Below are 27,178 nucleotides of genomic sequence, written 5' to 3'. Positions count from 1 at the left end.
TCCGCCGCAGGCTCACCTTTAACAAAGATAGGATCTGAGTCAGCCGGCCTATATTTTTTCTGGATACGTGCCGGTACTGCCCTGATCGTTGCTGGCGTGAGGAAAACCTCTTTGATTGGGTCCATTATTCCTGGAACTAATGGGAGCAACGGCCGTGTATATGATTTGTGATGAAGAGTCTCAAAAATCACAGTAGTGGACACCTCTGGAGTGGTCATTTCTATATTCAGCTTGTGAGCACCCCTTTGCAAAACGTCCATATACGTGCTGACGTCGTCAAGAGGGGAAGCTCTTGAGCGAGGGCTGTCTGCCAGCGTCGGAGAGTAGTCCCCTTTAGAAGATCTAGGCGAAGATGGAGGAGAGGATGATGGAGTTCTTCTTCTCCTGTGGTGAAAATGCTCCTTCCTCACCGGTGATCTCCTAGGTCGTTCCTCCCTTCGAGGAGAACGTGATACCCTCTGATGTACTGGAGATCTCGATCTCTCAGTCCGTACCTCCTTTCTCGGTGTTCGAGATTTGGGTTGCTCCCTCCTTGGCGATCGGGAGACCCTAGGGGCATGCGACCTGTCCGCTCTTCTCTCTCGTGAGCGTGATCGGTGAATGGCAGGACTCTGTCCATCTGCCTCTTCTGCTTGCTGAAGAGGAGACCCGTGGACTGGACTCAAGTACCTTTGAAGTCTCTCTGGTGCCTTAGAATCCTTCCAATTACTCAAAGGAGCATACCATCTTGGCGAGAGTCTTATATGTGAAGTGTAACCCCGCTGGGGATTCTTCTGAACCGGACTCCTACTCCTAGAAGATGACCCCGTTGAACCCGAGGCACTTGAGGAGGAATGGAGTGAAGCAGATTGTGTCACTAGGACTGTCGAAGGCACCGAAGGAGATCTCCGTCTCACCGGTGTTGGAGGACGTCTCAAAAGCCTTTCCCTCGACGTCGAACGCCTCTGCGGCATCGACGGGGTGATAACCTTCGGCGTTGAATGCTTTGACGATGATCTGCGGTCCCTCGATGTCGATCGGCGATGATGCACCGACGACGGAGTCTTCTCCCTCGACGCCGAACGGCGTTGTCCTGCCGTCGACGGAGGTCTCGACGTCGAACGGCATAGCCCTGCCGTCGACGGAGCTCTCGACGTCGGCCGACGTTGATCTGTCGGCGACGGAGATGTCCTCGACCTGGCATGTGGCGACGGCGGAGGATCGGACATCCTCGACGACGAGCGCCGACGTGCCTTCGATGATCCCTTCCTCGACGACGATCGTCCGAGGGGGCTCTTGCTCCTCGACGCCGAGCGCCTCCGTGGAGACGTCGGCGGAGGTGTCACACTCTTCGAAGCCTGTCGACGTCGAGACGACGGCGAGTGTGATCTGTCTCTCGACGCCGACCGTCGCCTGGTTGACGGCGGCGGAGTTGACTTATGTCTTGACGTCGAACCTCTCGTCGACGGCGATCTCGTGGCTTCTCTCGACGCCGATCGTCGCCTAGTTGACGACGGCGGAGCTTTCTTCGACGACGGCGAACCTTTTTTCGACGACGATTTCCTCATCGACGCCAATCTCGACGTCGACGGAGCTTTTTCTCTCGAACTGTCCATCAGATGTCGTTTTTTCAGCGCCGAGCCCGGGGCTGAGGTTGATGGACGCTCTGACTTGCCTTTGGAGGGAGTTCTGGGTCTCTTTGAACTCTTCCTCTCTGCAGATCTTCCTCTCATGGATCTCTGGGCCAGACAATAGAGCCTGTTCCTCTCTCTGTCTTTAAGAGTTCTGTCAGACAGATTTTTACAATGAGAACAGTCTTTAGGATCATGATCCTCTGGCAAGCATAAAATACAGACCTCATGAGAGTCCGTTTTTGCCTTCTTGTGGCCACAAGAAGGGCAATCATCAAATAATGAGGGCATCCTGAAAGGAAAACCTCACAAAAAATTGACTGCTAAGCAGTTATTTACTTGACTCTGATGTGAAAAGTCAAAGTAAATCAAAAAATTGTTCTTTGAAGATTTTCTGACTGAAAAAGGCAGAAAAGTGTGGAGCTGTGTATCCAGGGTCCTTCCTGAAGGAGCCGGAAAGAACAACTGACCTAACTGTAACCCCTGAGGCATGATGGGAAGCTAGGGGCTGAGGTGCCTTAAAGGCACAGCGTCAGTTTTAGTACATTCAGCTACAGGTTAGCTTTTCAGTCTTTTTAGACTGGGATTTTGCAATGCAGCCTGGGAGCTGTATATGCTTACAGTGTGTTATGAGAATTTCTACTGTTTTCTAAGCATTAAAACAGTTTCTAAACAAGCATTGGTGTTGTTATCTCATGTTTCTAATGCAAAATACACTGTATTGTGGACATTCTTCACTGCATATTCCAGCTCTATTGTTTTATTTGGCTGCAATTGCTTATTTTTATATATATATATATTTATATATATATGTCTATATATATGTGGGGCACATATAATATATTGTTTCCGGGGTCCCGCGCATGGGCGGGAATATTCTAATGCTTATGACTATTGATGAGGATCCCCTGGAAGAGAAATGATGACTCTTTATTGGTCGAATGGCTCTGCTGGTCTGTCACATGGGCACTGTTATCTGTGGTGCTCCTCTTCTGTGAATTGGTAATGTTTGGCAACTTCCTTCATTATACAAAAGCCAAACCCAATGCCATTGGCAGTTGCCAGTGCTTGTTTTAGATAGAGAATGTTTTTCAGTGCAATACGACAGGCGCGCAACGCCCATTTTGTTGAAAGGGCTTTAGCCAACCGCTACACCCCTTCCGTCCCCACCGGTTGTCCGCAGTAGCCCGAGCTGTGCAGCTTCAGTTTGGAGGACACACGCAGTTCTTCAGCTGTCGTGGGCGGGAGGGGGAGGTGCGGATACCTCTGACGCATTTAAATTATTTTGCAAGTCTTCAAAAGACTATTTATAAGTTAAAGAGTCTAATGTTTGCTTTCATTTCATCCTATGCGCCCTGCCATCCCCACTCTTGTAAATGACTGTTGCTGCTAAAGTGGGGAAATATATTCACAGACCACTGGAATTATGCAGCAGGTAAAGACCAAGAGCCAGATGTACTAATGTTGTTTGCGGGCGCAGATGGGTTTTAGACCCGTTTGTGAGCGCAAAAAACATGTGGCCCATGTACTAATTCTATTTTGCGAGTTGAAAATCAATTTGCGACTTGCAAAATAGGATTACCGACTCGCTATTAGGAAGGGGCGTTCCAAAGGCATCTCTTCCTAATAGCGACTCCTGAAGCTCTGCATGACTGTTTTGCAACCACAATTACGGTCGCAAAACAGTCACAGTTTACCACCCTTCACAGAAAGGTGATAAACCACTCGCAAACGGGAAGGGGTCCTCATTGTCTTCTCAATACTCAACCACACTTCAAGCAGCACAGTTCAGTTCACCAGATAACAAAACACGAAAACAACTACAGTCAATTACCTTTAACCTCCAGACCACTTTAGATTTCAATGATGCAAACACTTGCAGACCAGCCAAATCACAGCAGACTCATGCCCTCTTGAATGGCTCTTTAGCCAATTAAGCCAGAACTGATAAAACTGGTAAACACTCAGTGAATACAGGTATCTTCCTAAAGGAACTCTAAATGTCTTCTATAAAACCCTCATTAAAACAAACATGCATTGAAACAAGTGACCTTTTATACTTCTGTTTTAGTCTGAAAGGCAGAAAGATTTGCTTTAAGAGAACTATCTGCATTGGAGTACAAGCATTCTTATTACATGAACTTTCCCTTGCCTTTGATACTGTTCATCATCCGCAGCTTCTACAGACACTTGAAAACATTAGAGTGCTGGGAGCGAACTAAAGCAGATGGCATCTTTTCTATCAGCCAGATCATCATCTCCCTTTATCTCCATTAAATTTCCAACTAATGTACCTAACAGTTCTTTCTCCTCTATAATGCTTGCCTTGGTTCTCCACTGGACCTAATCTCCTCCTTCAGTTTCAACTGTTACTATTATCCAGATAGTACACAAATTATATGTAAGTATGAAAACCCATCTGACTTTGACTCATACGTAAATGAATATTGCCTCAAGCAGTCAAATAAAGGATTATCTATAAACACAGCAAAACCAACAGGTCACAAATCAAAATATTAATATGTGGCAAATTAATCAAACATCACTCTTGAACAATATTGCCTCAGCAACCAGGCGCACCATCAAACAACTTACTCATCGATGAGTAAGTGCCTTCTGTGAATATCAAAATTAGTAAGTGAACGTACTCATTTTGGTATTCACAGAAGGCACTTACTCATCAATGAGTAAGTGTCTTCTGTGAATACCAAAATGAGTAAGTGCCTTCTGTGAATCCCAAAATAGTAGTAAGTTTATGATTTTGTCTTAAGTTAGTTCTGTGAATCGGGCCCCGTGTGCACAAGGGCGGAATTTATCAAATACAAAAAATAGTGCCAATTGCCTGTTTTTGGGGACTAACATGCACATTTTTTAGCCTACTGCACCAAAATCTTAATGTTCCAGGAATAGAAATCTGCATGTTGCGGCATTTACTGCGCCTTTCTCCAACATTAAATTCTGGAAGGATTTACCTGCCTAAATTTAACGTCAAGGGTCCAACTTCATTGCACCCACTAATTGCCAGGTGCATAAAGCCTGCATAACATATAATTCTGAACCCTAGAAAAGCAGAGGTTTGGAATAGAAACGTCCACTTGAAATGAGGACACACTTCTCTTGAGAGACCGGATATCTTACTGAGCTATATAGCAGCTGATGGAGTCAGTACTAAATTTAGTATAGGCTTTGTGAGATTCGCTATGTCTTTAATATAGTATTACACTATGCATTACAGTGAACATTTTATTTTTGTACTTGTGAGTAAATGTAAGTGAATAGAGACTGAAATACTGAAACAATGTTTTGGGTGGAAAATGTGAGATGGCTCTGAAAGGGTTAATAGTAACATCTTGTGGAGAGTCTGGGACTTGAATGAAAGCAGAAAAGCACCTCGATAGAAAGAAAGAGTGAAAGCTAAGTTTTCATAAAAAGTGCAAACAATGTCAGTCGGCAAATTGGCTGCAAGTAAGCACTTTCTGCTGAAAGGCGCTAAATGAAGAGCAGATTGTTATTCAATTTAATAGACATTATTTATTAGAGGTTTTTGCTTCCTGAGTCAATTGCTAGTGAATTTTCAATTCTCCAAAAATGAAATATAGAACATTTATAACATCTCCTGGTGCTAAATTCATTGATATATGGACACTGGTAACTGAGGTCCACTAGAGATAAGTACACAAGTACGTGTAACTGTGGCTATCATTGTTAATGGCAGTCTCTTGTAAGTGCTAATGGTTTTGAGCTGAGTCTGAAGTTGACAGCACACTTTGACAGATAGCCAGTTAGTCCACAGTGCTGGAAGTATTGGCAATTTTTTTAAAAACCTACTGTGGGAGGACAGCTGTTGGCATTTGCACCTTCAAATATGTCCGCGGAAGCGCTCCAGATTGGGTTTTGAGGAAAGTCCATTATATCCTTTACTTAGGAGACTCAGATGTAAACATATTCAAGGAGTAATCATATATTTATTCTCAAAAACATACAAACAGCCATCTAAGCATCCTTACCCTGAGTTGATTATCAATAGCCATGGCCACATAGTTTAGGGAAGAGTTCAAATAGTGACATGAAGCTGTCCCAATGGGTTACCTGTCTACTTGGACCTAAACTTCACACCAGCAAAGAGAAAAACCTAGAGTAAAACACCTAAAGTTTGTACATTTGTCGTATGGTTTCTTGGAAATGTGCCAAGTTAGCTAGTCTCAAAAAATATTTGTACAGAAGACGAAGATCAAACCATGGACAGAGCACAGTAGAGATACAGGGCGCCATTTCACAAAGCTTTTTTTTAGTAGGTCTGTCTTCCTCCAGCCCTACACGTGAGTTACCAATCAACTACCATGAAACCCAATCATGGAGCTGCAATTCAAGTTTGGAGGTAAGTATGGTGGAAAGATTTCAACCCATTTTACATTTTTGCAACCTTTTTCTTTTTTAAGAAACTACTAAGAAGGGAATTGTCCAGATTGATTGTAATACATGTAAATAGTTGATCATTGGCAATTCCTCGGATGTGCACAATTATTTCAATGTTTAATAATTAGTTAAAAACCTGCTTCTGTTCCTAAAACATCGAACTATGACAAAAAAGTGAACCTTCAGTGTTGTGTACCCAATAAACTGCCTATAAAAAAATTACATGCTAATAGGTTTTTATTTAGCATTGTTTATTTGTGGTTTACCTTCTGCGTCATGGTGTGTATGGCATGTTCACAGTATATTGTTTATTTTCACTGGTTTTGGTATCACATGCCATGGACTAATCACATGGGCTAATTTATAAATATGTGGTACACTTGCGTTTGTTTTATCAAAGCACTCACTTATGATTGGAAGGTTTTGGCATGTTTTATTGTTGCAGGTAAATGTCCCTTTTTTAGTTAGAGGCGCATTTAGGTTACTAGTTTAAAACATGCTGTCACGTTACAGGTTTTTGGTGGCCATAGCAGTGTTTTCACGTACGTTTCACACATAATTTCAATGAGTGTATTTTTTGTTCACATAGGCGTGTTTTTGACAATTTGTCGTCTCATTCATTAAATGCATTTGTGGCGATTAGGTTGCACAATTTTAGCTGTATGCCATGCAATAATAGCATGTTTGATTCCGCGCTGGTTATTGCTGTTCTTAATGAGTTTTTTTTATCACATCACATTTTTTTGTCACATTGTTATCATTGTCAAGAAAGCAGTTTATTGGGTACACAACACTAGAGGTTTAATTTTTTTTTCATAGTCCGATGTTTCTAGAACATCAGCTGGTTTTTTAACTATGTACTAAAAATTGTGTACATCCAAGGAATTGTCAATGATCAAATATTTATTATTTGCACATATTTGTCTTTATTATCATATGTTTTGTTCCACTTATTCATATTTTTATATTATCCGTGCCTTGAAATTGTATTAAGGGGCAAATCACGAAGTCTGGTGGAAACTTTCTGCCCGACACTGACTCGGAATCAGGACTGACCGAATCGCGGGCAGCAGCTCCACCTGACCGATTACAATGCGACCGAACACTATTCGGTCAGAGTCCCAATGTCCCCTGTGGGAGCTCGTGTTCCGCCCAACAACTGGCCATAGCACAGTATCCTATAGGGAAATGGTGTGTGTGTGAAACCCTACACCCAGTCACAGGCACCCGATTGTGACTGCCACACAGTGCAGTGTTTTACAGGGGGGTCCCTTAGGTACCCCCTCGACCACCAACTGTAGACCATGGAGGCAAGGGGGCCCTGCCAGGGGCCCCTGAAGTCGCTTTCTGACAGGCTTTCCGTGTCGGACAAGCCGACTCGGAAAGGCTGTTAGGAATCGACATCGTAATCGCAAGGTCTGAAACAGTGTACATAGAGGTTCACGATGTTTTTACGAATAACACGAATACTCCAAGAGCCAGTCGGAACCGATTAGGAATGACCGACCGGTATATGTTCTGACTACGAACATCGAAATCGAACGTTCTGAATGTAAACCGAATCAGTCGGTAGGAGGCTTTCCACCCGACATTGTAATAAGGCCCTAAGTGTTTATTGCATGCATGCTTTTCCTTCAGTGCAATTTATGCTAATAGGTGTTTATTTAGTATTGCTTATTTGTGGTTTACCTTCTGCGTCATGGTGTGTATGGCATATTCACAGCATTTTGCTAATTGTAATTGGTTTTGGTGTCATGTTCCAAGACTAATCACATGCGTTAATTTATAAATATGTGGTACACTCGCATTTGTTTTATCAGAGCATTCACTTATGGATTGGAAGGGTCTGCCGTGTTTTATTGTTGCATGTAAATTTAGTTTTTTGTAGCTGGCATATTTAAGTTACCAGTTTAATATGTTCTGTCAGGTTAAATGTTTTTGGTGGCTATAACAGTAGTTTCACATATGCTTCATGCATAATTTCAGCAAGGGCTTTCGGCACAGAGCACAAATACAAGGGCACGTCATTCTGCATCTAATCTCACAATGTAATTTAGGCATGTGTATGTTGCACAAACTATTTATGTTTTTATTTCACATACACATATGTTTGATCAGTCGTCATCTCACTCCTTAAATGCATTTGGTGGAGATTAGAATGCATAATTTTTGCTGTACGCCATGCAATATTAGCATGTTTGATTTCGCGCTGGTTGTTGGTGGTCCTTATGAGATCTTTTTAATCACAGTTACCCCTGAGAAAGAGCAGTTTGACCGAAATGCATTGGGTTTACATTATCTACATTGTATTATAAAGAACAGTGAATTGCGATATGTTCTGGAGAAAAACCTGGATAGGCATCTCATTGAACTTATTGTTGGAACATTGAAAGATGAAAATGTATGGATTAACATGGATTACGAGTGGATTCAACTGGATTAAGAACAGAAGAAACAGTTTGAACGTGTTTAATTGTAAACTCATATTCGTTGACTGTGCATCTTGGGCTTGGGGTACCTGACGAGGCTCCGGCTTCTATAAAAGTATTAGGTTATCTCATCCTCCTGATACAAAATGCACAGTATTGTGGGATGTTAAAGTGGTGCTAAAATTTTTGGAACAGTAGTTTGATCATGAAGACCTGTCTAGAAAACAGCTGACCGTGAAACTGGCTGTTTTCTTATGTCTCATTTCCTGCAGAAGGGTTTCGGATTTGCAAGGTCTTGACTTGGGAGGTAGAATATTTTCTCCAAATGGAGAATGTTTGACTATTACAAGAAGGACAAAAACAAATATACATTGTGTCTTATCCAGTCTTTCATTCCAATTATAAATTGTATGCATTTCTCTGTTTGGCATCCTATGAAAGTTGTACCAGAGTGTTGACAGGACCCAATGGCACAATTGTTTTTTAAAATTTTGTTATCTGTTTATTAAAACAACTCAGAACAGCAGTACATCAGTGATACAAGTTATGCAAGTGATGTTTTGACCAGTTGTTTACATTATACATTTGTTGTCATCTGAGAGAGTATTACCCCTCCCTTCAAAAGCCATTCAGACCATTGCCGGGGGCTATTTTAGCTAGATAGGTGAGATGGTTGTTTGCTGAATCTGGTGTGGATGTAACGCAATTTTCAGCCTGCTCTGCATGTAGTGCTATGGCCTGTAAGGCACATTCATTGCGTTCTTGAATACAGGACATAATGAATGCATGCAACTGATCATCATGATGCACATTTCAATTGCTTTATCATAAACTATTTCTGATGTTGCATATGTTGTGGAACAGCTTTGAACAAGCATAATAGAAGCACTGGTCCTGAGACAGAAGAAAACATTTTTTAGATAGGGTGTCAAGAATTTTCAATTCAATTAAGGACACTGAGGAGAGGTTTATTCTTCCCTAATAATAATACTAATGATTGTATGGTATGTTTTCAGAGGACTTTGATCTTCGTGTTTGGATTATGTCTAAAATTGCCCGCCTTGGTATTGATGATTTATCGGATATTGTTACAGAATTTATGGTGCAGTTTTCCCTTCTTGCATGGACAGAATAGAAACATGATTAAGAGACAGTGGAGGATAAATTCATCCTGGTTACGGAAGCAGTTGCCACGGTTGGCAAACTGGATCATGAAAAATTGGTCAATCTGGATTGGTTAATGTCATTTGGTTTCTATGTAGAGTTGCATTCCCTATGGAGAGTGCTGATGTCCTTCAGCGCAGAGAAAGATAAACAGACAAGGTGCTCACTGTATTTATGGGGGCTGGCACTAACTGACTGGTAGATGGGTCATGACCGACCATAGTCATAGGAAATGTAATTTTACTGAAGTTTAAATGAGTGAAACGTTTTCATTGGCCACGACTTTGTTGGTACTGTCAAGTTAGAGAAGCTAAGTCCCCAACTCTGTGCCCTTATAAAATTGAAAATTCTTGCCGCATTGGCTAAAAAACATTTTATGATCTTTTGTGAGTGCATTCTGCTCTGACACGGGTGGAACTGATACCATGCACACTGCTTCTGGACACTGCAAACAGCTAATATGGAAGAATGTGTGAACCTCATTTGGGTGCTTTGCAAACATTCTTCACAGGGCACTGGCTTGGTATAAGCTGCACTCAAACTGGTGTAGAAGAGGCCCTCTCATGACCCTGATGAGACAAACATTGGCAAAGACAGTAGGCCTCATTTTGCAACCTATTTTCTTTGTCAGTGCTTTTTGCCAAGGGTGGAAAGCATCGGATTGTATCTTTAATTTGCAGCATTATAAAAAAGCATTGGCAAAACAAATAGATTCTCATTAGCAGCCAAAAGGCGAGACCTAATGCCATTACCAATACATATTCACCTTGTTTCCTTTCTGCTCCAAACAAGATAACAGAACTGAGAACCTAGATTTGCATTCATGAGCGAGCACGCTAAAGATTTAGTAATGGGTAGTAAGATCTGGGCACAGTGCAGTAATCAGTCTTGCATAACAATCTGAACAACACTGGAAATGCTAAGTAAAGGTACACCTTGGTACTAACCTGCAAGCAACAGCCGATTAAACAGTTTTCTTAATCTTTTTAACAGATTTGCGTTTATTTGCTTAAGTGAGTAATAGATCAGGAGGTATATTTGCCAATAATCACAGTACCATTATTGGGCGGCAACATATTATGGTTTAAGAGTTCCGCTAGCTGCTATTTTGTTTTTAAACAGGTTGGGTTTTTATACAGGAAGCTGTGGACTATATGTTATTGGCGCAGGTTAACCGTCATATCAACTCCATTGGTAAGCATATTACCTTGTAAAGAATATAAAAGTGTTTGGCTTTGATTGTTTTGTCTTAGGACAACAGGACATTTAACAGAATTATGGGCCAGATGTACAAAGTGTTCTTGCTTGTGAGAACTCTATAATTCGATAAATCAGTTTTTGAATACTTAACCACTTTTTCTAAAGCACTAAATTGGGTTAGAATTTAATACTGAATTGCTATTTGTATTTGTTTTTCAAGCGTGTCTTTCAAATTGTGAATAGGCACCATATCTATCAAGGGTTAGCAACTACAATTCCAGGTACAAACTATTGAAAAGATACTAAACCCCCAAGTTGGGGCGCCAACTCATTCTCCATTGGACACCTTCCCCTTTGTGAATTGTGTAAAAAAGATTTTTTAACAAAACTTTAAAAAAACAAAAAACTTTCATTTAAAAGTAAACCTAAGTCCTTTAAGGATATAAAATATTTATTTATTTAAATGCAATCACGGACAGATCGATCCATGTTATTGTGGCCAATCTGAGAGAGTCACATATTGTAGATAATGAGTATCAATTAGATTGGTCAGATTGCAGCCCACTCCAACTTGGAATTTAATGAACCAGCTTATAAATACTTAGGGTGCTTCTCAAAATTCAGTACTACTCATAAAAACACTGATCACATAAGCAACCATTTTTTGCTACCAGCATAATGATTTATATGGATCACAGTCCCTCCCAATTTGACATAATCTTTGATTCCACAGCTGTGAACAGCAAGTTACTTACAGTTTTACAGACACGTCTTAAAAAAGAAAGAAAAAAAAAAGAAAAATCACAAATATTTGCAACCTTAAAGTAAGCATACAATTGGACAGTTCAGTACTCAGTCAAATTGATTGTGAGAGATTTGGTTGGGGAAGCCAAGGAATATATTTATTGGTTTAGAAATCATGGTCTAAACCATCTTTCTTGTCACACAAAATTTATTTTTGTGTCCATCCCCTTCTCGTCCACACTAACTTCAGCAGATCCAGTTTCTAGCTCGGGGCGTCTAAGAGCTGGTGGAGAAGCAGTAAACGGACCACAAATAGCAGTGACCAATTCCAACTGGGAATTTTCTGAAATGCAGTTCTTCCTCTTGCGTTACCTTGAATTTGTCAAATGTTCCTTTTGTCAAATTTAGAAGCATCCATTGAAAAGATGTATATTTTAAAAAATGTCAGTAGAATAGAGGGTTAATTTCACTGATTCAAAGCACGAGTAACATGCAGATCACAGATTTGTATTTTGTGTAGGTAGTTCAGCGGGTTACAGCTTTTACCACAGAGATCCTTTTGTTACTTGCAATTCATAAGTTACAATCCTTCCACTGAAGCACAGCAAGCTATGAACTGACATCAAGGACCTGCATGAAAAATGCAAGGGCTAATTTTAGAACTTTAAGTTTTTTTTCTTAATCTTTCATTAGTCCAAGGTTGCTAAAGAGGGTTCCTTTTGGTAGTAATAAAGTCCTCATAGAACAAACACACCACAAAATCCTGACTATTGCTTCAGACCAAGCAGTTCTTTTTTTCTTTTTAAAGTATTTTTCAATTTCAAATAATTGTAATTGAAATTATATTAAACAATACACATGCAATACTAAAGGAGAAAAATGAAGACCTGTCGTTTAGCGTGGTATGGTGGTAGTGGGGGTGGGAGTGGGGAGTGTTAAGGGATGGGAAGAGAGTGGGTGGGCATAAGAGGGATGTGAAGGGAATTTACTACAAAGTATATTTCAAGTGGAGGAGGCATCTGGGGTAGGGGGTGGTATGTACTACTGGCTCTGGGGTGGATGAGAATTTATGGTGGCAAGTTGTTAGTAGTGTAAAAGTCTAGTCTTCACCTGATTTCTTTTTTTAAATTATGTTTTCATGTAGGTGTTTAGGCAACTGTCTGCCGTCCCGGTAAATTGGACCCACGCTCGGTATGTATTGATTGATAATCTGATATTGAAATTTACCACCCTACGAAAAGCAGTTCAAAGTAAATGGGAAGTTATTTTAAACAAAACAAATGCCTCACATGGCAAGACCCTAAACTGGGCCTCCACTTGGTCTAACTTGACGACTATTAAGATTGCACACTCCCTACTACAATGCAGACTGCGGACTGCATATATGGGCCACTGGACCCTCTCCAAATTCTTTAAACTCAGTTTCTGGGATTCAGACAGTTGTTGGAGCTGTGGAAACGAGATAGGGCATCAACAACACATGCTCCCCGACTACACATTCCCTAATAAATTATGGTCTTAGATCAATGATACTATCTTCCCGATCCAGCATACTAATTGAACTCCCCATATCTCATTTATAGGGCCGGCGCTATCCCCTAGGAAATAACCCACTGTCTAAAAGAGAAATAACCTATTTTATGGGAGATACTAGTTTAAACCTGCCTTAAATCCATCCTGTTGGAATGGAAGGACCTTTCCAGACCAAGTACTGTTAACATATTTTGCCTATCAGTATGGAAATCCTCTTATTTCTGATACATTGATTAACCCATTTATTTTATTCAGGGCCTCTGTATACTCTATGCATGTGATGTAAAGTGCTCTGATGTCCTACACTGGGATGAGTAGCACTATAAAAGAAAAATGTTTTCAAAAATGATGAAAAGCTATTGAAAACATTATCAGTGTAATTACTCATGCAGAGTGATGCATCTCATAAATACAGGGATTAAAAAAAGCCAAAATCCTGCCTCCAATTCATAGCGTCTCTTAAGAACTTTTAATGTTCATGACACAGTGAGTGCATTGATTTCCCTCCATGGCCCTGGGATTTAGGTGTTAGGCTCCAGACAGCTCTTACTTGGGATGCAACTCCAACAAAAGGTGAACTGATGGACTTTTAAGTGAGGCCTTTGTGTTGTACCCAGCTGGAAGTGAAAATAAGAACCCTGCAATTGCATGTTATATTTTAAGGGTCCAATATGAGCCATGACTTAATTCTGATAGGATCAATACTTCAGGTTACCAACCCCATTCTGTTGACCTAGCATATGTGACCCAGAGATTTCGGCTGCGACCCCACGACCCCAGCTATACAACATCCTAATTACCTCTACTTTGGAGTTAATGAAAGTAAGCTGAGACCTATACTAACTCGAACTTGTTTTTATTGCTCAGAACAATGCTCAGTACTGCTATCCACCCGAACCCTTTTACTATATGCTGTTACTTTTATGCTTTTCTTTGTTATACAATGTGTTTTCACTAATTGTTGCCACCCTGCTCGATATGTAAAGCGCTCTGATACCCTACCCTGGGTCTGGTTCGCGCTATAGAAAACTCTAGAAAATAAAAGCAGGCATCTTCAATTGGGATTCTGGGTAAAAATTAAGAAAATGCCAAGAGTAATTTTTCATTTTTTAGTAGAACCTCTATGTTATTCCTGTAATCCCTGTTAACTGTCACGCCCAGTTGGTACCACTGGTATTTTTCACTCTGAGACAGGCTGGTAGACTTAGCGGGGAGATATCGGGGGACCTTGTAATGGGGCCCGAATATCAAAGAGTGAGCATAGCTAAAACAAAACACTGAGTCTATGTTGATGCAGAATGACAGCTGTCACAAATTTACCTCATGGAGGGTGCGGTTTAATCAATTCTATCAAACATTTCAAGACCAGTGTATTTTAAAATGTAACACAGAGCTGCAAATTGCAAATATTCAACTAATAGTGAAAAGGTGACTGACTCTTCTCACAGAAAAGTGTAGACATATCAGTTGTCATGTGACTGAAGTGCCACAAAAAGGTATTTATTATACATTTCATAGAATTATTTGCATTGAACCTTAACAGTGGTATTCTCAGTTGTGTGAAATTGCTGCACATGCAACCTTTTCCCTCCCTGAGGTTTTCTCAAGATATGATCTAGTGAAGTTTTCATGGAAAAAAGAGATGAGAAAGAGAGAAAACATGCAGTAATCGAAGCTCTAATTCTGTTCTGGGTGTTTCCGGCATTTCCATCCTCTTAAATCCACTGCCAATTAGAACATTAGAATTTGGAAAACTCCATTGAAGACAATGGGGATGGTCATGGCCAATAGAGGTTGGTATAGACCTTAAGTTCCGACATTATAATGTTTATTTTTCTGTTTTTCACTCTTTAATTTGAAACATTCCATCTTTAGTGGGTGGTATGTCCTAAATACATTATATGCCTCCGCCACAAGCTATACCAGTTGTTAAAAGCAGGAGCAGCCCGTGTACGTTAGAGCGGTGGGTTACCTTCTGTGGGAATCCGAGATCGGTGGGCAGACTGAAGCAGTTGATCACAGAGCGCCGCTCTCTGCTGGAGGACGCGAGTGAGACGGCGTGTGAGAGGCAGTGCCACGGATTTGACCCTTCTCAGCCTTCTCAGCCCCTCCGGGCTCTCTGCCTTTCCCCCGGTGCGAGGGGCTTTCAGGCTGCTGGCTCGCCTGTTCCCTGCCCCCCCCTGCAGGGCAGAGCACGGGAGCGCGATTGCAGGTGGCCGCCAGAACTCGCAGCGTGCAGCAGCAGCGGCGGGTAAAATTCGGGAGCGGCCCGGTAGCGGCGGGAGCCCTCGGCAGGCACTTTCTGGGAAAGCGGAAAAAGCGAGGAGAGAGGAGATAGGGGTGCGAGTGGGACGAGGCACTGGCTTGAGGGGCGGTTGAGCCTGAGGAGCCTGTGAGCCTGTGATCCTGCGCCTGTACAGCACAAGAACAGCATAAGAGCGCGGAGTGGTGCTACGCTGGTGCGTGAACCTGCGCTGAGGAATTGATCTGCTCTTGGAGACGCCGAGGACCGCGCTGCTTCTAGGCGCTTGTGTGGATTTTGGAGCCCGTGTGCTCTATTTGTGAATCTGCGTGGTTGCTGAGGGAGAGAAGCATTGAACTACCCTAGCGGGAGCGGAACTGCGAGGCCCAGAGGTGCTAGCGCTCGATCATCGCGCGCACCTGGTGCCTCTTCCCGCCCCCTCCTCCCTGAAAGCTTCATTACTCCTCGAAGTGCTTGTCTTTCTGTGCGTGAACCTGCGCTGAGGAATTGAACTGCTCTTGGAGACGCCGAGGACCGCGCTGCTTCTAGGCGCTTGTGTGGATTTTGGAGCCTGTGTGCTCTATTTGTGAATCTGCGTGGTTGCTGAGGGAGAGAAGCATTGAACTACCCTAGCGGGAGCGGGACTGCGAGGCCCAGAGGTGCTAGCGCTCGATCATCGCGCGCACCTGGTGCCTCTTCCCGCCCCCTCCTCCTCCTACTTAGCTTTGCTATCTGACGCGAACGCGGGACGAGCGCGGACAGAAGCGCGGACAAAGCCGGGCAAAGGGCGGGCCCTCTGAGGCCGAAGTAGGCCGTGCTGTGCCCTCATCTCTTTGAAGGATATTACAAACATTACTAAGTTTGTTTGTTTTATATTTGATAAATTGTGGTTTTTCTAGCTATTTGCTTTTCGCTTATTAACGCCCTAGATCTTTTATTGTTCATTTAATAACAAATGACGGCCAAAAAGCTTCGGTCTGGCAGAATCTTGGTTGGTAAGGCCTGTTCTAAAACAAAATCTAATCCCCTTCGAAACAAGGATAATCATGTTAAACAACTGAAAGGTAATTGTCAATTGTTTAATCTTTGGGAAAGGGGAAAGAATAAAGTGGCCATGGCTGATTCTGCACATACGCCTCTGGTAAAAGCTCCTCCTGCTCAAATGGGATTGAGTCTTATGGGTTCAGGGTTTGAAAATAACATGGAGAAGGAAGTAACTCCTGTAGTTGTACAGGATTCCACTCTTATTCCTTCCTCTACGCATATTCCCTTTGAAGACAATCCACAAGCGGTGGGAGGCTGGGATCCAATCTCTTCGCTCAAAACCGGAGAGCGACCTCCTGAACATTATTCATCATCCCTACTTTCCGCCTCCAGAGAAGCTCAAAATAACGACTTTGTTTTATCCGCTTCGGATTTGGAGGTTTGTAAAAGATATATCGAGGTTGATCCTGTTAAGAGCAGGGAGTCTGTAAAAACACCTTCTACATCAATGCCACCGATTTTTCACTTATATAATAGCACTCCCTCGAATATTTCTCAGTCACATATCTCAATGAGTCCCACTCTCAACATATCAGGTATTGACTCCTTACTCCCATCCAGGAGGGACAAATCGGATAAACCTGTCTCTGACTTTTTATCTTCCCTGGAACATCTGCTGTCGTCCATTTTAGTATTATTAGAGAAATTTGTTGGGGGATCAGATTGCGTAATGGACACAGTTACCCAAATACTAAAAGTTTTAGTTCACGGTAAATTAGAGAGGGAGTCTGCTTCCAATCTTGATGTGGTTGCAGAAAAGTTTTCAGGCCACAAAAAGGTTGAGATGAAGACTGGGACTGTTAATATTTCCCATCCCCTAAGCGCTGAAGAACAATCAGTTCACCTTGTGGAACAACAACCCTCCTCCAACTGTGTAATACATTTAGTTCCATTAGTAGAGGTGTTACAAGAAGGAGCAGTTAAGGAAGATATAGTTCCTCCCCCATTGAAAATGGATTCATTAATATTGGATCCGTCAATAGTGGTCCCTTATGTAATAGACCCTAAAGACGATAGGGAACTTTTTCCTATTTTCAATAAACAGCAGGGTGTGGGTGACAAGGAGGCCCCCGATCCAGTTGGTGTTGGAAATAAGGAGAAGCCTGGGAAAATTAAAAAACTTGGGGCAAAAAAGAGGCGTTTAATCAGAAGAATTGAAAAAAATAGACGGCGGAAAATTTGTTGGAAGGAAAATTTGGAATTAGTTTGTATTCAAGAATCTCATCAGTCCCCTCTGACGGTACAAAATGATGAAATTCAGACTTTAGTTCCTCATCCTTTGAATTCATGCCCCCTGGAGGGGCCCCCAAATACTATAGGGGTCGAGCAAAATTTGAAGCCGAAGAAAAACGAAACCATCATCATAAACTCTGGCTCCCCTAGGCTTAACCCCTTGGCTAGCCCTTTCTCTGATAAAAGGGATATTGCAGCAATCTGTCTAAATTCCCCTGAAACATTTATGGATGAGAGTGTAGACACTCTTATCCTAGATTTTCTTCCTCTGTTTGATGCAGATTGCATCCTAAATAGATCACTGCTTCTTAAATATTTTCAAGAGTCTGCAAACTTGAAATTGTTACTTACCTCGGACATAGACTTAGTACGGATTCTGAAGATCGAGGGGGGTAGCTTAACGAGGGTGAGATTCTACTCAAAATTAGTGGTGAATCTTATTCTACAACGGTCGGAATACTTTCAGAGTAGAGGGATCGATGTGACGCCCTTTTGGGGAGATTTTTCCTTTGATAAACCCTCTAAATCTTTAGGGCCCTTAAGATCCTCCATCCCCCTTCCGAAGGCAGTACTAGGAAATAAAGAACAAGATAGAGGTTTTAATGATCTTAAAATTCAACTATCAAAAGATCTCCGTTCAGTGTCTTACCCTAAGCCATCAACATTCCATTCACAGGATAAAGCAGAAGATGCTTCTGTCCGTTGGGACTGGCTGCCTGGCGTTCTGTCAAAGAACTTGACAATCGTTTATCCCCCTAATTCTCATCTTTAGCGAGAATATAACGCTACTATCATGGAATTGTGCAGGGTTAAAGAACTGTCCAGAAAAAACCAATTTCCTCTTGTCATTAAAAGCTAGTGTGATTTGTCTCCAAGAGACTTGGTGCTCGGAGAAAATCCTTTTAGGAAGGGACTATTTTGTTCTTGATGGTCAGGCGGTTCCCTCCAGGAGAGGACACGCAAAGGGGGGAATTGCCTGTCTCCTATCCACTGAGATAAAATGGAATTTCTCCCACTATATGGATTCTAGTAATCTCTTTCAAGCTATAACGCTGTTTAGTTATGAGAACGTAAAAATAGCTAAACCTCTAGTATTGATCAACGCATATATTCCCCCTGAAGTTAGTTTTAATGTAATCTTAAAAAGAGTTTTTGTGTATATTCAGAGCCTAAGGGAGAATTTTTCTTCCCCTAATATTATTTTCGTAGGGGACTTCAATTGTAAAATTTCCAATACAAGTATGTCTTTGTTTCGAGATAAAGACAAAGAAGAATCTTATCATATCCCACAAGCTGTTCTTCCCGAGAAATCTAAAACAAATAAGCGCGGGAAGATGCTCCTCAAAGAACTTTTTGAAATGGAGGGGATTATAGTGAACGGAAGACTCCCCTCTGACTCTCCCGCAAATTTTACTCATAAGTCCCACCAGGGAGAATCCATATTAGATTACGTTATAGTCGAGAATTCTTCATTTTTTTTATTTAAAGATCTTAGGGTCATTGATACGGTTTTCAGCGACCACAAATTACTCCTCTCTACCATGAACATAACTCCTCAGAGACCTGATCAATGGTCTGTAAATAGTGATCATGTAAGTTTTGAAGTAAAATCAGGAAGGTGTCATTGGAACCCTCAAGCTGAACTAAATCTGGAGAGTGTCCTTGATACTGCAATTGATGATCTCGCCAATTGGCAGGGTTCAGAAATGACGTGCTTCCAAGATTTTATGAGGTTAATAGCTTCACTTACTAAAAAACCGAATAGGAATAGGCGCTCTGCAACTACCTCTTGGCCCTTACGAGCCATTAATATAGAAATAAATAAACTTGTAAGGAAACAATATCTGAATAGAACTACCGAAAGAGCTAGTGAAGTAACCTTATTAAAAAGAAGGAGGAAAAGGTTGAAGGAAAAACTACGGAAGGATGAGGAGGATGAAATTTGGATCAAATTAAGAGAGGCTACTTTTAAAGGGGATATGAGAACATTCTGGTCACTTATAGGTGATGGGTGTGGATCAAGAACTCGCCCACTCCCTATTCCCATAGATGAGCTTGTATGGGTGGAGTATGTCACATCCCTCTATGCAATAAACGGATTGTTATCACCTAATGTAGCAGTTCATGATAAGGATCAGCCTTTGATTCCCCTATCGGAAAAAGATATTAGAACAGCTATAAGGGAAATGCGTTCATCTGGCGCAATGGGGCCAGACAAATTACCTATTTCGGTTATAAAACATAATAGTGAAAAATGGAGCAAGTTGTTATGCCCAGTGTTTAATGCTTGTCTTTGTAGCGGAAAGATAGTTTCCTCATGGAAAGGTAGTATTTTAGTACCCCTTTTTAAAAAGGGTGATCGATTAGTCCCCCAAAATTATAGCCAAATAGCTCTGCTTGACGCTATTGGCAAGGTTTTCGCTAGATGCCTCCTGAAACAAGTTAATGACTGGGTAGTCCAGGCAAATATTCTCCCTCTAGAACAAACGGGATTCCGTAGAAATCATGGCACCCTGGACAATTTAACCGCTCTCCAGGTAATAACGGATCAATACGTCAAGGTTAGAGGTGGGGGAGTCTATGCGGCTTTCATAGACTTCTCCACGGCCTTTGACAGAGTTGATCGCCCACTATTGTGGAGGAAATTATTTGCTCTGGATATGCCAGTCAAGCTTTTGCATCTAGTTCGGGAACTTCACTCTGAGACTTGGTGTAGAGTGTTGTTGGGGGGGGAAAGAGGCCTCTCCCAAGTAATTCCGACAGCCAATGGTCTTAAACAGGGCTGTTTATTGGCACCCTTGCTATTTTCCATTTATGTTTCTGATCTCCCACAGATCCTTTCCTTGAGTGAAGGAATTGCCCCCTCTTTAGGGGACAAACAGGTAGCATGTTTAATGTATGCAGACGACATACTTCTTCTTGATCTTACGCCTAAGGGCCTTAATAGTCGCCTGCACGCTTTGCATTTATTTTCGAAAGATCATCATTTGAAAATTAACATGTCTAAAAGCAAAGTACTGTGTTTCACGGGGAAGAAAAAACCTAAATTATGCAATTTCTGTTGGCTCTTAGGGAATGAGAAGTTGGAGGTTGTAAAGAGCTATGTTTTCCTGGGAAAAATAGTGTGTGGCAATTTAAGTGACAAAGCACATATAGATGGTAACTCCAGGAAAGCCATGTCCCAGGGGAAGGGACTGGGCGCTCTTTATAAATCCACCGGTAGAAGACACTTTGCAATTCTCTTGGAGGCTTTTCGAGCGAAAATTCCTGCTTCCCTGCTCTATGGCACTGAACTGATAGATCTAAGTCAATGGGGTTTTTTGGATACCATTGAGGGTAGACTTTTACGTTGTTTATTGTCACTCAACAATGCGTGCACAGTTGAAACCCTTAGACTTGAATTAGGCCTACGAAGCAGTTGGGTTCAGGCGCTGGCAGGAGTAATACGTTGGGTTTTTCATTTAGCCAAGTGCAACCCCGACACATTAAGATGCCTAATCAAAAAAGAACTATTGGGCCCTATGAATGAATATTCTTTACTTATAAAGAATTTTAGAAGGGCAGTTACGTTATTAAAATTGGAGGAATCATCGCTCTTTTTATTATCTTTGCATCAGCTAAAGCTGACTTTAAAACGGGCAACATGGGAGTTAAGTGTTAAGAGGGACAGAGATATTTTTTGTACAAAGAAAGGTGTTACTAAGGTTGTTAATTCTTACATATTTAAAAAGTCACAACCCTACGCATCTTGGTCCCTCCCCCACGGCTTACGCCGCTTTTGGTTTCTTTTAAGATATGACCTTCTCCCTTTAAACAAATTATTAGCCAGATGGCACGGTTGTTCCGATAAATGTAATTTATGTAGCGTTGATTCCTCAATCCAGGATATCACTCATATCCTTTTTATATGTCCTGCCCTAAGGGCTCAGCGTCGAAAGTGGTTGAGACCAATATGTTTAAAGTTATGCATTTCTTCCTCTAAATCCCTATTGGACGCTATGTGTAATCCGCTTAATGAAATGTTTTGTCACAGAATTTTTAACTTTTTCAAATGTTTTTTGGCTTTATATTAATTGTAATGATTGTATGGAAAAAAAAATTCGCTGTAATTGTATGTTTTTATCTTTGTAAATATGTGGATCTCTGTTGAGTTCCAAATCATATGCAAACAAATTGAAATTGAAATAGAGCGGTGGGGCGGGTGGGAAGGGAGTTGACAGATGACGACGAGGGAAAATGTAATTTAAAAAAAAAGAAGACCACTTATCTTGCACTCACCGCAAAGCCGAGTCGTGGTGCGGCGAGCGCACGGTAAGAGGATTTCTTTTTTTAAATGTATTTTCCCCCGTCGTCTGTTGACTCCCTCCCCACCCCGCCCCACCACTCTTACCCCCACAGGCCGCTCCTGGTTAAAAGTCATCACCCACGTTTTACGAAGATTCAAGGCCTTTAACAATAAGTATAGCCCTCGGCAGCAGGCTAATATGCTATATTACAGCACTGGTAAAATGCAAGGTTCAGTACTAGATTCACACAGGGTGAAACTAGAGGTTAGCAATTCCTATAGGATTGTAATGACACTCAAATGCTGGGAGACAGGGTTATAGTCTACACATGTACTGCAAGCTTGCGGAAAGGTAGGCACCCGCATCAAGATGTGTTATCTGTCAAGACTTCTGAGAAACGTTTTGAGGCTTTAAATATTCCTGAGGGTCGGAAACAGGGACATTAAAAAGTGCTTTTTCTTCGAATTTATAAATACTCTAGGTGTTCTGCTGCTACAGTAATTTCCCTTTAGAGATGCACATTTAGCTAAACAAGGGTAAAAAAAAAAAACAATACTCACCTAGCTCAGGTGCTTTACTCAGCACAAATGCATAAGCCCAGAATTTGCTGACAGGTCCGTTATAGAAGCCCTGGTCACAAACTGACTGTTTCAGCCCTTTGGTCATCAAAATGTACAGCATGTAAGCACCCGTTCGTAGAGCACCGAAAATACTTTATGAAAAGAGGACATAAACAAAAAAAAAGTTATTGCTTTTCAATCCAAGCTATACATTTTATTCACTTTATGCTCATGAATTGATACACAATTAAAATATACAGTGAAACATATCAAATACTATTACCCCCCCCCCCCCCAAGATATTCATTTCAATATTTGGCGATATTCAATAGCATGGTGTTGAATTTCTCATTTTTATGCAAACCCCTTCTGCCCCTTTGTGTGTTTTTTTTCAGAATTCCAACATAGGCATGGCTCTATTAAAAGTGGTGTTACACAAATTGTGAAGCATAGTTGTATGTTATGGGACACAGAACACATGCACTTGTATCGACAGATGGGGCACGAATAGGGTGTTTTGAGAGTTAAAGGCCAGATGTGAAGCATATCCTTTAAAGCCGGATGTATGACATTACAACGCATGCTTTTACATCGCATGCCTTTACAACGCGGTATTTACAACGAATACCTTTACAGCGCATAGTGCTTTGGGGCGCTGGATAGTGAATAGTTTAATTTACTATTCCAACTCCAGTCCCCGTGGATAGTAGGGAAGGTGTTGGATAGTAAATTAAATCTATTCCCTATCCTAGAGCGCCCCCCAGCGCAATGCATTGTAATAGTTTGCGTTGTAAAAGTTGCGTCGTAAAGGCACTGCGTGGTAAAAGTTGCGTTGTAAAGGATGTTTCCCTTTAAAGCCACACCCCAATGTATGAGAATTTGATGTTCGTGTGTTCGCTGCAGACACAGGTTTTTTGGGCGGCCATGTTGGTTGAGGAATAGGGGGCCTGCAGAATGCCTGTCTCTCCCAATCCTGTAAATAATGTGAAAAATCAGGCAAAATTAACACTCTTGCTGTAAGGGATCAGCATTCGCCAAGGGAAAAGCCTTATGGCACCAGGTATAACTTGTCTACTTAGTCCCTTCCCACTGCCTGTACACATTAGGCACAGGGAAGTTGTGAATAAGTAACCTTCTCCCATAGGAGACAGCCACTCTTTGTCCAAAGCACGAGCTCTCACTTCATATCCACATTCTGAGGTGGTCACATACAGATAACGTCAGTTATACACATATGCAGCATTCATTTTCTTATGCATGTGCAATGATTAAACAGTTAAAAAGCAATTAATAAGGGCAGGGCCGGACTGGCTGTAGCGGGCATTGGGCTTTTTCCCGGGAGGCTGGAAGGGTGGGGGGCAGTGGCGGGGTCCGCTTTTGTTACTGGTAGAAGGTTTTGCAGCAGCGCTGCTTTATCGGCCCCCAGTAACAAAAGCTGCTGGGGGCTGGCTGGTCTGTCAAAACTGGTCTCTCAAAACTGCCAGGGGTGCGTTGGGTTCCCAGTCTGGCCCTGAATATGGGACTGGGGATAGGAGGGTCTGTGACAAAATGGTATGTACGATTTTGAGGCAAAGATGCAACAGCCTGGATTTGAGCTGCGGCTAAGGGCCAGCGGTATGAAAGGACTTTGCAAAATGTACAAAATCCCAAAGTTTGTGGAGGCAAACATGCCCCTGAGTAATATACTACAAAACCCGCACTCAACTGCCGTGTGAAAGGGGCACTCCTTCCAAATTGTGAATTTGGTGGGCAAAACATTGATGGATTGCGACCACATTTCAGTGTGCAACTCACTGAACAGTTATCAATACCTCAAAGGAGGTGGCAACGGATTCGCTCGAGAAGGGGGCAGCCTTTGAACCCCCCCCTCCTTTTTGGGAACTGTGTTGGCAGCCTAGGGGCACGAGCAGCGGCCCGGAGGAGCGGTGTGTATTTCCCCTGATGTTTTCCCAAATGGAAAACATGTTCTTTAATTCAGCACTGGGGTCCTTTAAGAAACAACGTTTTCCATTTGTAATTGCAAACACAGAAACGGTGGTCTTTTGTCTCCTGGAGGCCAGCATGCCTAACCAAACACAGGGGGTAACACACTGAGACCAGCCCAATTAATATCCATTAGGCAGATTGTTCAGAGACTGGAAATGGTGATTTTGCAATGCGACCTATGGCAATTCGGGTCGCAAAATAATTAGTGCCCAATTTGCTACCACTTTCAAACTGACTTTTAGTAAATCTGGCCCAAAGCTACCACACACAAAAAGTCCCACAACGTAGGCATTTTATCGATAACATCTGTTTGATCTTAGACTAGACACTTTGCCAACCTATCATACCAATGAATGTTGCCTATATATAGGAGCTGATTTACTCATGAATGGAGGTCTACACAAATATATATATTTTTTCATCTTAATATTCTATTTTTCAACTGGCATCCAGGAGGCATCTTACGTGCTGGCCGTGGACCTGCCATGTGTAGGACCTTGCCCTTTTCACTTGAGTGATACAGTTTCACGTGTGTGCCATTTGTAACTGTTTTAATTTCAGGGGAATCTGTTAGAAAGCAGCTCACGACGGGCATCATTATGGGGCAAATGCATCAATATTGCATTTTGCGATTCCTTAATTGCGAAAAATAAGGAATCGCAATTAAGGAATTGCAAACTGCAATGCAACAAGAAATCGCTAAAAAATTTGCGATTCCTTAAAATTCCTTAATTGCAATTCTCTAATTGAGAATCGCAATTAAGGAATACCACCCCATCCATTCCTATGGGCCTAGAGGCCCATAGGAATGAATGGGAAGACATTCTTAATTGGCGATTCACCATTAGAAATTCGCAAATTGAGAATGCAATTTCAAGGGTGCAGGGGTGTCCAAAGGACACCCTGTTGCACCCCTGAAATCTGCCTATAAGTACATTTTGCACACACACATGCCCCAAGGGCATGTGTGTGTGTAAAATGGAACTTTGAAAAATGCACTTTAGTGCATTTTTCAAAGTTTTAGCAAATTACCATGAAGTTCAACTTCATGGTAATTTGCTCCCCTTATCTGAGAATTCGCAAATTTTTAAAGTTTGATGCATTGCATTTAAGGAATCTCAATTTGAGATTCCTTAAATGCAATCGCAATTTAAGAAATCGCAATTTTGCGATTTCTTAAATTGCGAAAATTAGAAAAATGATAATGCATCCCAAAAATTGGAATTACATTCGCAAACGGCAGAATTTTTCGATTCGCACCATTTGCGAATGCAATTTCCATTGATGCATGTGCCCCTATATCCACAATACATGCTGATAAACACCTTCAATTTTCGGCGTATTTATCAGAACGTGCAAAACTGGACTTAGCACACCAGAGCTGGAGTTTTATCACCAACAGGATTAAAACGCATGCTGACTGATGACTGACACTGTGTCCTCAAGGCGGCATACAATGAGGTGTGATCAAGATAAAGACATTTCTAGTGCCATGCAGACTTACACCTACAATGCAAAGCCTACCAACATAACGTGTTTTTGTAAAGCTCACGTTCACCCAGAAAGGTATCTGAATAGCAGATGTTTATTGTTACACAACTCAATGGTACTCATAGATCTCTAAAGAATGAAAAGTGGAGTGAACTCGCTGGGATTTGAACCTGTGACCATGAGATCAAACACAGGTCCCTTCAGTGGAAGCATTCGCCCACTAAGCCACCAGACCCTGCTCATAAAATGCCACATACACTTCAGTCCCCTACCATATTCCTGTTGAGTGTGGAACACAGACGCAGAATGGGTCCATGAATTTGGTCTTTCTGAAATTGCACTTCCTAAAGTGCATACATTAACTCAGTAGATTCGAAAGTTAGTGTTCTAGCTTTGAGACAACCACTGCACTGTATTTCTGAGCTGTGCTGTTTGAAGGTCATGCATTAAAAGGGAGATTTTCGAAGTCGTGTTTGCATTGTAGACAGTATAATGTCAGGAACAACAAACTGATGGGGCCTTATGAACCTGTGTGCATTGGCAGAGAGCAGGACTGTGTGCTTGTACAACAAATTTACCATGCCTAAGTGCATACCCTGTAACCGAAATAGAGATAAAACAGAGGTCCTTGCTCGCAGCCCACTCGGCCTTCCTTCTCATCTTGGTACTTCTGGTCTCAGCAACCTAAGTACTTTAAATATTTATATATTCTCTGATTCCATCTAAGTCACTCAAAAGTATCTGTTTTGAAAAATGATAACAGAAGATTTTTCTAAGAATCTCTTTTTGTTACACCTAATCTGGAAATCCTTCGGGGTAGTAGGCGAGCTGCAGACAACACAGGTCATGCACGGGGAGAGGGAACCACCACTCACTGTTGCTTACATGCCAACAGACCCAATTCGGCTTTAATTGTATTGTCTCCCGCCTAAAATTGCCCCTGCTTCAATAGAAGTGCATGGGAGAAATACATTCTCCCGACTATTTTTTAATATTCTTCCACTTTCCTCTTCTGAAATGTTGCCATGGATTCTGTTGCTGAGCTGTGCTGCCTGCACCACATGCACTAACTCTGAGAAATTCCCAGATACGTGTAGGCGCTTTACACAGTGTTTTGTGTTCAAAACATGCGCACAGCTGTGCTCTGCACAAGCGCACACTTTCATGATACCACCCCCGGACACGGTATGCTTCTGTGCTCTGCAATGAAGGGGATCAGAATACGGTCCCTCAAATTGAA

General features: G+C 41.9%; 1 protein-coding gene across 2 annotated transcripts in view; it reads right to left on the bottom strand.

Annotated features, from left to right (window-relative positions):
* The window catches only part of ELOVL6 (ELOVL fatty acid elongase 6), a 318,318-nt gene that overhangs the window by 24,416 nt on the left and 266,724 nt on the right, over window positions 1-27,178 (bottom strand). For both annotated transcript variants that reach the window (XM_078676094.1, XM_078676096.1), the window contains exon 3: window positions 22,462-22,613. In XM_078676094.1, coding sequence (XP_078532220.1) covers window positions 22,462-22,613 — 152 coding nt within the window. The remainder of the gene's footprint in view (window positions 1-22,461; window positions 22,614-27,178) is intronic.

Source organism: Lissotriton helveticus, chromosome 2_1, assembly GCF_964261635.1.
Source record: "Lissotriton helveticus chromosome 2_1, aLisHel1.1, whole genome shotgun sequence".
NCBI classification, from domain to species: Eukaryota; Metazoa; Chordata; class Amphibia; order Caudata; family Salamandridae; genus Lissotriton; species Lissotriton helveticus.
Note: the sequence above shows the minus strand (reverse complement) of the source record. Positions and strands in the feature narration are given on the sequence as shown.